Below are 12,005 nucleotides of genomic sequence, written 5' to 3' on the forward strand. Positions count from 1 at the left end.
GTTGTTGTCGGCCGGGTGCGGCGACGACTGCGGCTGCCGCTGCTACGGCGACAGCTTTGTTGGAGGCGAAACAATATTAGGTAGTCAATGATGTTGCTGTTGTCGCAGTGAGATAGGAGAAAAGGGTGTTGGGTATATTCGTAGCAGTCGTCATCGAACACCAAATATCCAACTCCTCATGCTTTTCTCCTTCTCGTTACTGGTGGTTAATACTCGAGGTGGCGCAGCGATACAATCCCATCGTTATTCCCAAGAATCGTATGTTTTCGTTCAATTGAGCATGCTAGGCAGTCTGGGTCGCGTTGACTGTCGGGGGGAATGTTTTTGCGGGTTGGATAAAAACGAATGGCACAGGCGATCGATTATGGTTAAGATTAGTGGTGGATAGACGAAAAAAATAAGATCGAAGTTGACAACGAACGAGAGACGAGACCAGAGAGAGAGTGAGAGATAAGACGGCCGGGCTTGGGATTGAACTTTTCTAGAGCTTGGTTCAGCCACCAGGATGGCCTAGTATGATAATGAGAGCAAGTAAAACCAAGTAAGCGGCAGAGAGAGCGAACAGTAGTCCTGGTTTAATGAAAATGAACCGTCGGCGGCCAGTGTTGCGTTGGAGCGGGCGCCTAATACAGCAGCCCACAGAATAAGCATGCAGCGTTGGACGGGTAATGAAAGATACAGTCGAAGCGATCCTTCCAAGGATTTTGTTTGTGCAGCTGGACCTGGTCCAGTGACGAGCTGAAGCCGGAGCAAGGGTGCCAGCTCGAACGACTTTCAGTGGGGAAGGCCCGACGTCACTGTTTGGGGGAGGGTCCCGGTGGAAATCACAAATCTCAGATGCTGTTAGCACGAGATGGGCTTTTTTTTGTCCTTCTCTGCAGCTAGCCTTGTAGCCCCTCAGCCGCCTGCTACAGTGAGTCAGAAGCAGGAAGTTGCAGGGAGCGATGGATCTATCTAAGGCACGCAACCGCAGGCATCAAGTGGGACATCCCAACAAGCTCCTTCCCACTAAAAACGTGCTTCTGTTACTGGTCAAATGGCTGCCGTCGTAGTGCGTTTCGGAGGGCGACTTACGTCAATCCACCAGACTGCTTGCATTGACGTGGGATCCCATAAATTTTGGTATAATAAGCCGCCACGAAAGCGGTCACCCAGCTCGCCCACTTCTACATAGGCCTCCCTTCCGCGGCTCTCGACAGAAGGTTATTCATCTTCTGCAACCAGAGAGTCATATCGTCCGAACCGAACTGAACCAGGAAACCATGCGCCTCTACCTCTTCCCGATATCGACACGCCGAACGTTGCTGTACTGCGAGCGCTTCAACAGTGTCCAGTCCGCCAATCAAAAGACGATCGCCGACAAGGTCACCAACCGCGCCGCCGCACTCTGGGCAAGCTGGGAAAAGAAGGAGTCGGGCTGGCAGCGAAAGATTGTCAACTACGGCAACCATGCACTGCGAAGGATCCCCTACGAAGAATGGGGGCTGAAGAGCGTGCCCCCGCTGTCCGCCCGCCGCCGCGATGAAGAGCTCAAGGGCCAAGACAGGGTCGAGCTCGTGTTCCCCGACACCGTCATACCCGCCGACAAGGCCGTTGGCGTCCTCCAGACCCTTGCCACCGAGCGGGAGTCGTTACACAAGGCGAATCTGATATGGTGTATTGTCGGCATGCCCATCACCATACCCTTTGCACTCGTCCCAGGTCAGTGCTTTCTCTTTCCCGTGGTGGGCTGAAGAGAGAAAAAGTGGCCATTGACGGTGATGACTAACAAACCGCATACTGTGCGCGCATATAGTGATACCAAATCTTCCCTTCTTCTACCTCGTCTACCGCGCGTGGTCGCATTGGCGCGCGCTGGCCGGAGGGAAGCATATTCAGTTCCTGCTGTCGAACAACATATTGGCGCTGACGCCTTCGCCGATACTGGCCAAGATATACCCCGCCGTTCTGCCGCCTTCAAGCGGGGGCGCGGAAAAGTCGGCATCGCGACCGTCGACTAGCGAGAAGCCCCTCCCGGAAAAGGAGGTGATGCTGTTGTCGCGGACCAACGAGCAGGCGCTCGCCAAAGCGCTGGACGTCCCGGAGCTCGAGGTCGAGGTTGAGCGCGCCATGTGGCAAGTCCAGCACGCCATCCAAAAAGCAGAGGAGGCGGAGAAGGCGGCAACGCAGCAACAACCGCCGGCGGCCTCGGAGACAAAACCTAAAGATGAATGATGGTGAAGTTCGAAAGACCGCACCGTCGTTCAGCACGAGCACGTACCAAAACACGACAAAGCTTGGGTGGTGTCAGGGGATGGGTCCATTCCCATTACCACAGCCTGGGGCGCTCATTACGGGCGAGACCCATTTTCATCCAGCGCCCAAAACGAACACGAAATGTACAAATCACGACCTGTAAATGATTCAAATGGCATCATAGATTCTTCTCAATACTCACGCACGTATCATAATTTACATAGATGTACAAATCTCAAACTATATGAGTTCCAAGGACTTTTATGACAACGATCATGTGGTGCGTGCACTATGACCTCCTTATGCTGACTACACGTAAGCCCTGAAGATAAAGAGATGAGGTAATAAACTCATCCGGCCATTTCATGTCTTCGAGTTTGACTTATGTAAGAGAAAAACTGGCGTCGATAGGGGTCTCGTTTTGAGGAGGGGTAAATAGAAATGCGCATCCAGGGGACGATCCACGGTCGTGAGTCTCGGCATGCAAGCCCTTAACGGCAAATGATCTGATATGTAGATAACGATGGGCTATTTATACCCGACATTATTCCATTATAGACCATGTCTCTTCTGGTCTGCCTTTTCTTGTCCACCCACTCGATGGCTATTTTCCACAGAGGTTGATGATGGTTGTGCACCAAGTTCGGACTTTTCCACATTTTGTTATGGAATAGGGGCGAGGGGCTCGTATTCAAGCGGCACATAGGACATGAAGGTGTATCAGACTCGAGCTCGTCACATATTCAACTCTAGGAGTTGTTTGCAAGGTAGATATCGGTGGAGCGAGTGCGGTTGATTTGATAACCGGTAATACAACAGGTCAACTTCTTGATTTCCGAGCCAGAGGGTTCGAGGCCGGAGTGTATTTTTCTTGCGAAACATGTCGAGGGGACATACTATTACTGGAGAGAGCCGCATCCATCCAAACCTTCAAACACGTAGAACGGCACTGTCTCTCCACCATAGGACAATGGACAAGGCAAAGATCATATCTTCCAATGGCCGAAAGGCTTCTGCAGAAAGGTGTCGACCGCAAGCACGGCTTCCTGGGCCCTCGATGTGTCGGGCCCAGCCGGTCACGGTGGGGGATGTGTTCGCCGCATTATCTCCCATTACGCCAGTTCAGATATCGCTGGCTGGATCCGGTGTGGTCCCATGCTCTCTAACCCTCGCTGTTCCTTCCTGTGACCCTGCAGTCTACCGTTGATTCGGCGGTGCCCGCGGCGGCAGACAAAGGCACACCATCACATACATGATAATAAACGACCCGTCACCCTCTCAGGGTAGAGGGAGGTCGGCTTGGGCAGCCACGTTCATCTGACGGGAAACGTCACGTCCCGAAAAGGGTATGTGGAAGAAGAAGCATTGCCTATCCCATGAGAATCGACCCGAAAAAGGTACACTGCATCACCGTATAGACCGGCGCTTTGCAATGAAGACCTCGACCTATGCGCACGCGAGACTTGGCTTTTCCCGGCCGTTCCATGCCTGAGTCAATAGTACTTGGGAGAGGCGGCGCCGCAAGGCTGATATAGCTGAGCTGATGAGCGCCTTTAGGGCCAGCCACAACCGGCAGACTCCTCATCAGCTTAGAAACTGCCCTGCGCAGGGGAGGGTGGCTATTCTTCTAGCCAGCGTCTGCTCGGCTGATCACGGTGCATATATACACGCACACATATTTCCGTGCATATGTATATTGCCTGCAACAGGCCCCCACGGGCACCGGTTCTGTCGATCAGTCCTTGGGTACTTGTCCCCAGGTATCAGTACATCTGTTGGGGGTAGCTCTGAAACTCGACGGTCAGCAAGCAGCGCGAGAACGTTTGCTTACAACGATATCGCCATTTTAGGTAGGCGTGCCTGTCAATCCGGAAGGCATTCAGCTGGGGTGTGTAGATGTGTCTATGTGGCGAAGAACATGTAGATAGGTAAATACTACCCAACACCTCCATCGAGTAAGCGAGGTGCTTACTTTATTATCTCAAGGTCCACCCGGTAGCATACAAATATTGAATGATGCTCCGAAGACTTTAGGAATGACAAGGGAGACAGGTCAGCCACAGACAATATATCTATCGCGCGATACCATGACTTTGGATAGAGGGTGCCAGTGCCATAACAAGACATTGGCTATATTTAGAACACCCTACACATGAATTGTCGAGGCCTATCGAGGCCTATCGAGGCCTATCGAGCCCAACCGAGTTCCGGAATCCAGCATATAGATCTTGCTGGCGGTACACCTTGCTTACCTGATCAAGTTGCTGGTAATCTCGCTGTTTTGCTGCGTGTGAGGGTTAGACCGGTCGCGGGTTCAATAGCTCGATGCAAGCTACACTCAGCCACATGTCCAATATCCCTCCATCCCCCTGAACATCATCGCCTTCTGTGTATTGCAGTATTATACGTCCAGTTTTCCGATCTCCCTTGGGCATCTATTACCGCGGTGTTGGTCACTGGCCCAGCTGCAATGACGTGGGGGGAGGGGGGCTCGCACTTACATCCACGGCTACGATTCCCGTGCAAGAGGTCGGGTGCAGCTATTCGTGGGTTGTGTGGGCGGTTGGACGCAATTGATCGCCATGGCCAGAACGACCGGTCCCATCCTACTCCGAGCGAAATAAAGCACCCGAAAATGCATGGGCCGAGAATAGAGTGCTTGGATTTAGCTACTTTCTTGCTTTTTGGGGGGGTCGATAATCCAGGGCCAAGAAATATGAGCCAATGATCGCCGCGGGAAAGCTGGCAGGCCACTCCCTTACTTGCTTGCCCCCAGTCAACGGCCAGGACTCCAGGCAGACAAAATCATCATGATCAATAGGGCCGAAAATAACCAACATGCCTTCCATGCAACTATATCTGGCGAGCGGGTGGGTATATTCATATGGAAGAGCAAGCGAAGGAAGTCAAAAAGACCATGTAAATCCAGAACGTTGGCTAATCTCCTTAGCGGACTTCGGTTCCAGTTCCTGCCTTTAGCTGACCGGCGCTTTGTAACAACCCGAGGGCAAGGCAAGTTCTCGCGTTCGTCCAATTATCTGGCTGCTTGGACCCTATCTACTCGCACATCGAGAACGAAGAGGAAAAAAGAAGATCGTCCACGTATGTCTCGCATGCACTACCAAGGTAGTCATCAATACGAGCTGCCGGGGAGGGAGCGACCTGCAGTAGTGGGTAGGTTAGCAGTAATGAGCAACACTGCTTGCTTTCTCAGCCTCAAAATTGGCCTTTTTGATTTGATTCGATGTCCCTATCTGTCACAAACTTGTTTTTTGTTTTTCAAACGGGTTTGACGCTGAGGTCAGACGGGAATTGGTTGGTTGATTGGTTGGTTCCCCTATGACTTACATACTCCGACAACCCGACGACCTACACCGATAACGTAATGATTGCTTCTTCACCACCACTACCATCTCTACCACCTCTTCCTTGCCTCCTTACAGTAGGTACCTCTTCACCAAAGATCCGGTCATGCTGACGCTCCATCTCCCCCACTCGAAACCTGCGGGATATGCCGCAGGTTCGCTGACCACCACCCAATCATGAAATCCAGCCGTAGTACAATAAAAGCAGAAGAGACCAGTATGGGTGTCTGCTTACTATATATATGAAACACATATCTACACAAATAATCTGTCATATGTCAGTTTCACGGAGCGCCTCCTAGTCGGCGTTATGCATGTGTCAGTTCAAGCCTGCAAGCCTGCAAGCCTCCGAAAACCAGGCGGCGCCTTTCTTTCACCGTTATCTCTCTCTTGCTGCAAGCCGCCCGGTGCCCGTGGGGTAAGCTTCGAATTCGGACTGACGCCATCTCCCATGACGGCTTGTGAGAAGAAGGTGGAGGGAGTGGACAGGGGTGAGACGATGTTCAGCGTGTATGTGTATGCGTGAGTGTACGTAGATATGATACTTCTATATTGCTAGCAATGCTTATTCGTCGGGTACCGGCAGCATGAGATAAGGTGTATGCGCTGCTGTGTGACAACAAGATCGAACATGGGGGAGCAACGCTCACGCACAAACCACGGCAGGCATGACCTGGAAGCAAGACACCAGATAAGATACCATGGCTTGGAAACAGTTATGTTGATAACGTGAATTCACCAGGGCTCATCATCCCGAATGGTATTATGTGTTCATGGTACCCAAAACAGAAGACAACCCTGACCCTATTCCCAAGGGTCATCGTATACAAGCTCTGTACGCCCGTCAAGAAAGTATCCGAAAACACCATCGTCAATGCCTTTTAAATGTAAAATACCCAGCCCATGAAAAGAAACAGATCGATGCTATACAATATTAGAAGATTGTATCAATATGTAGCCTCGGAACGTCATTCCACAAAGAGCCCAACCTCAGGGCATGAAAACGGCGGCAATGATAATGTAACACCAAACATACCCTTTTGTGTATCCTTCATATAACAATCTGCTCAAACGATGTGGATCGACCGCTCCAAATGTATTCATGACGGTTTTGTACAGATATGAAAGTCCAATGTGCATGCAATTAGGGTGATGAAGGGGGGAGATGGCCTCGGTCAACAACTAGGTGTCTCGCACTTAAGCTGTTACTGTGGGAGTTCTCTTCTTGCCAAGAAATCCCCAGCGTTTCTTCTCCTTCGGTGCCGCCTGTGGCACTTCCGGGCTGGGAGTGTCTCGGTGGGTTTTACTGAGCCGCCGTGTAATCTTTGGCATGAACGGCTTTTTGCCGTCGGGTTCAGGCACCGTCCGGGTCGGCGGTCCCTTAGGCTTGGCTTCAGTGACCGCTGCATCGGTATCTGGCTGTGCCGAAGATTGGGCCACCTGACCCCATTGGTGGGTGTCGATCCCTGACTCACTAGGTGGACGGGATTTCGACAGCCGTCTTCTATTCGGTTTGGAAGCTCGCTCAGATCGTGATTGTCTCATCTCAACGGGCGACGCTGCCTCAGATCGAGCGGATTGCTCAGGTTGGGACGTGGCGGGAACATGTTCCTTGGGCTTTTGTTGTAACGATGCAAATGAGGATGTCGAGTTCTGGTTCGTTTTCGATAGAGTGGAGCTTGGCGCTGTAGATGCAGAGTTGCGAGCTGATGCAGAATTATGGGCCGATGAAGAAGATGAGACCGATGCCGATGACGCTGACTTGGAGTCTGCGGGAGCCGCGGCCGTATGCTCGAACGTCTGGTCGAATTGAAGTGCAGGGAGAGATGGCACGGGAGGTGCCGATGGATCACTGCGAATTGTCCGTGGGTCGATCGGCTGTGGTTTTGTAAAATGGGTGCTCCTAGCTGATGGAGGATAGTACCTGTCAGTCCCGGACGACTTCCTTTGGTGAGCTGGGTGTAGGTGATGAAGGCTGCCGCTCTCTGACGAATTGGTTCGGGATGGGATAGGTCTGCTGAACGAACTGGCTGGCGGGATGTGAGGACTAGCTTTGGCGTCTAATTTCCCTGATCTCATTTCGAGGTCATCTTCAGAACCAACAGAGGCACCAGAGCTGCTGGCTTGAGCAGTTCCTAGAGATATGTTAGCAAGTGAGTTGTCACAGAGTTGGAGTTTGTTCTGACCTCGGCTGGAAAGCGCACTCACTCTCCCGGCTGGGGTCATGGGGATTGCGACGCCAGGAACCATCGGGGGAAGCCACTCAGGCTCCTTCCCCTTTGAACTGGTCTGGTGGCCGTAATAGTTAAGTTGTGACTCGCTGTAGGGCCGGAGTGCCGGAGGGCCGTTATAGCTGTAGTTGTAGTTGTATGAAGCCGAATATGACATGTATGGCATCGAGGTGTGATCTCGGGGATAGCCTTTTGAATGGACAAGACTGGTTCCCATGGCACTTCTCCTGCGATGTTGCTCCAAAATCCTGGGGCGTTCTTCCTGTTTCCAAATCGAAGGTGTGCCGGCCATGGCATCGGATGCAGCATGTGTAGGTACATGTCTATAAGGCTTCTTTGCCTCTTCCTCCTTGGTCTTCTCAGCCACCTTGGCAGTATGCTCCTTGGCCTGCTGCCGTCCCTTCTTGATAATGGAGAACATTGCGTTTTGGAGGAGCTGGTGTAACACGCCTGCAACGGGGGTTCCCAGAAGAAGGGCTCGTCAAGGTCGGTACAGGTGGCACCTCGAGGAAGTAGTGCTATGTGGCTAGAACAGGCCGACCACTGGTTGGCGATGGTGCGATAAATTTGTTGACCAGTACAGCAACCGAGGCTGAACGGACAAGCGGCCAGCAGAGTAAGGAACTGCAAACCAAGGATAGTGCGATTGGCAGGCAGAGTTTAAGAAGGAAACGACCGAGATGCCATATATCTGCACTAGTCGAAGGTTGAATAACAACACGCTCTCGAGCTAAGCGGCTCCAGATATCGACGGGTACACTAGTAGTATCCCGCTACTTTAGTATAACCCACGGCTTCTCACGAGCCAAGCTGGACGGACTAGAAAGATCGTCAGGAGGAGGAATGTTGAAATTTGTGAGGGCCCACGGACGGTGGATGAGGATTAAAATCATCGACAGTGTCCAAGTAAGCGATGCGTGTTTGCTTGGGTGTTAAAGATAGATGCGTAAGCAAGTAGGTATGCTATGGGCTCCAGCCGAACAGAAATCGACAGGCAAGGAGAAAGCGCGGGGATGGATGCTTGGCCCCAGGCTGGCGTTGTTGTCTTTGCCTGCCAGATCGAATCGACTCGGGTGGGCGAGGTTGAACAAGCGAACAGGTGGGAGCGATCGCTGTTATGGGTTCCAAGGGAGCAGTGCGATCGGCTTCCTTATTTGTAAATCATTCTATAGAAGGCCTAAGAGAAGAGCAGGCCAAGAGTCTCAAGCTTGTGAAGCACAAAAAAGACAATGGCTTGGTGGCGTCCTGTATCTCGGGCTAGGACAGCGTAGAGAGTCACACCAATAGTGTGTAGCGGCGTGGTGGACGCGACGGAATCCGATTAGGGTAGAAGAAGACAAAAGAGTCGGGTGGTCGGGGGCCTCTCTTCTATGCAGTCAGAGATACCACAGGGTCTTGGGCTACGTGCATGGAGAAAAGCAAGTAAGTCGACAGGCAAGGAGGGAAAACCGCTGGCGCTGACGGGCAACTTGCTTCACTCTTACCATGCCTCAGTTGGATCGATCTCTCGTTCCCAGTGGAACTATGTACATGTCGTAATGTAGCATTTGGTACGGCATGGTGAGCCCAAGTAGGCATAGCACAGGTCCTCATAGAACGGAGAAGCCTATCTATCACCTATGCACGATGCCACCACCATGTAGGTTACGGTACGAGCTGCAGCAAGCAGACCCGGCCATTGATTGAAAGGCATATCCCAGTCCCTTGGGGCCAGCTGGTGCCATGCCGCCGGAAAGCCACGAAGGGAAGGTATGGTGTGTATGGCATGGATCAGACGTCTGCAGGTGGGGGTATCTCTTGGCTCGGCTGGGAGTTCGTATTGGGAGGAGACAGGTACCGCTACATTACCGGGCCGCTGGGGGTTCCTCAAGGTCATGCAATGCTGATGAACCGGCGTACTTGGTGGCGCTGGTAGACTGTTGCGAAGATAGCATGTGTGCAAGGCTTTTTCTCCAGGGCAAAAATATATGGTTATTGATGTGATGGTTGCTGTGCAACATTGTATCAGGCGAGAAAGTCAATGGAGCCGAGATTGTGTCCACCCCAGACAGCAATTGTCTGCTAGGACAGGGTCCGGCTGAATGACACATGCACCCAGCCGTTTGGCTGGCAACTTGAACTTACAGCGACTGAGTCCCAACTGGGAGCTAATATTGCGACCCATCTTTATTTCTCGTACATGAGGTATGTACATTATGCAATGGACATATCGACAAAATCGGCGTCGCGTTGCTGCTTCGTGTGTATGTGCGGTAGGTGCGGGCGGGTCAGCACGATCGTCCAGCCGCATCCAAGCCAGCAATCAGAACAGAACCAGAACCAGGGCTGCGGGATGGTGCCATCTGCACCAAGCAGTTCAACAATGCCAGTCTCGTAGCTCACTCAGAGGTCACGAATTAGTCCATGTTCACCTACCACTAGTTGTGGCCGAACTCTAATGGGCGTTAGCTTCCACGTTCAAACTCTTCCTTCTCCAGGAGGGGGGGTTGAAAAGCCCAAGACTGGCGTAGAACACCAGTATGGAATTCATATCCTGTGTGATAGATATTCTAGATCCTTTGAGGCAGAATATGCATCTTTCTCTTGATACCCCAATCCGATAATGCCCCTCACAAATTATTCATCGCCTAGGATGGACCATACCCCTCGAGTTTGCGTCGTCCATAAATAACAACAACCCTACACAGGTACAGGACATCTGGTAGGGATCAGGAACCTACCTCATGGATTGACCCGCCCCGACTGATCGGTTCACGTGTGGGACCAGTATAATGGATACAGAAGATGACCAGCATCATCCTTGTCCATTCGCAAGAGCTTGGCATATTGAAGAAATGTTTGCGTCAGTCGCTGGCAAATGGAATGCATGTGCGTACCATATAACATGTCGCGCACTCTACTACAGTATATCCTCTACCAGTGCCTTGGTACTATTTTTGAGTTTACGACAGTGGCAGATTCGGTCTGAACCGACCCCCACGAATCACAGACCGAACTAGGCCGGCTCAGACAGACGCGGGAATCGGGCTAGACCTGCCATCTGACCTTGCTGAAGGACGTCCAGCGCATCAGACGGCCGGAAGCGACACCCGGCTGGAGCTCCAAACCTTCGTGTGACGACGCAATCCTTTGGAAGCAACCGCTTCTCAGCGACCGAGAAGATCGCCAACAGAACCCTCCTTCAAGGTGGCTCTAAGATCATGAAGGTGTCCATAGGTATGCCACCTGCTCAGTGGACTACTCCGCAATCACGGTGCTAGATTCAAGTATACAGTAGGCTGAGGGCTAGGAGCAAGCAGCGAACCGGCCCTCGGGGTGACTAGGATTATCGTGGTCTTGTATCTGAATGCGAGTTTGGTTGTCTGGGTATAAGGCTGATGCGATGCAACAGACTCTCCTTCTCTATCTGCTTCGCCGGCAAGCCATACTAAGTTGCTACGGCTGATAACGATTCGCGCTCATTGCATCATCTCCCGTGATCATCAGTTAAGCATTGTACGTTTGTACACAAAGACACTTGTTCCGAGTGTCTTCTTCTCCCTCTCAGGTGGGCCGTACGTTCGAGACTTGGGAATCGCAAGACCCTGCTAGCCACTGTCAGATAGCAGATTCCCTGGTTTACATGTGCACTTCGGAGGTCGGCGAAGAGACAGGCAAGCAAGCTCTACTTACACCTCGAATTCATTATGTTCGACTGGCGTCGGCAACGGCACAGGGTTACGTTACACCTGGACGTGCGAGAGTCTAGACCGATTGCACCAGCCTCCATTATTTGCTTGAAGACCCAAAGATGCCCCCCAGAACGTAGATCTTTTAGCAGTCTCCGAAAATCAAACTCAATTGCGTGTCCTCAAAGTCTCGGTATTACGATATGACAACTACGTCAAGCGGGTTCCTGGCTAGACCGGAGCCGGCTCATTTTAACTATAGCATTAGTGGGTGGGATGCTATCTAGTGCGCAACTCAGCTTGTGTACTAGTTCGGTAGGTTCGAGGTCCCAGTCAAGAATTCTCCACGGTACTGGCTCGTCTGCCATTGCTAGCTAGTACCGTACTTACGTCGCATCAACATATCCCGAGTATTAACGCGAGGGACGAGGGAACCCACCAAAAAGGGGAGGCGACCTTTCTCTCGCCTGGAAAGCATGACACTTGCTATCTCAGGCCTATCACTG

The 12,005-nt window shown here is 51.9% G+C and overlaps 2 protein-coding genes across 2 annotated transcripts; one reads left to right on the plus strand and one right to left on the minus strand.

Annotated features, from left to right (window-relative positions):
- Window positions 1-1,262: 1,262 nt before the first annotated feature.
- On the plus strand, window positions 1,263-2,214 carry PG985_004046 (mitochondrial K+-H+ exchange-related-domain-containing protein; the record flags this gene model as incomplete). Its single annotated transcript, XM_066823815.1, has 2 exons — window positions 1,263-1,701; window positions 1,796-2,214. The coding sequence occupies 2 exons, from the start codon at window positions 1,263-1,265 to the stop codon at window positions 2,212-2,214; spliced, it is 858 nt and encodes a 285-aa protein (XP_066686975.1).
- Window positions 2,215-6,797: 4,583 nt separating this feature from the next.
- Window positions 6,798-8,252, minus strand: PG985_004047 (uncharacterized protein; the record flags this gene model as incomplete). Its single annotated transcript, XM_066823816.1, has 2 exons — window positions 6,798-7,735; window positions 7,787-8,252. 2 exons carry the CDS (start codon window positions 8,250-8,252, stop codon window positions 6,798-6,800), a joined length of 1,404 nt encoding a protein of 467 aa, XP_066686976.1.
- Between the last annotated feature and the right edge of the window lie 3,753 nt (window positions 8,253-12,005).

Source organism: Apiospora marii, assembly GCF_038362585.1.
Source record: "Apiospora marii strain CBS 49790 chromosome Unknown utg000003l_segment0_segment0, whole genome shotgun sequence".
Lineage (NCBI taxonomy): Eukaryota > Fungi > Ascomycota > Sordariomycetes > Amphisphaeriales > Apiosporaceae > Apiospora > Apiospora marii.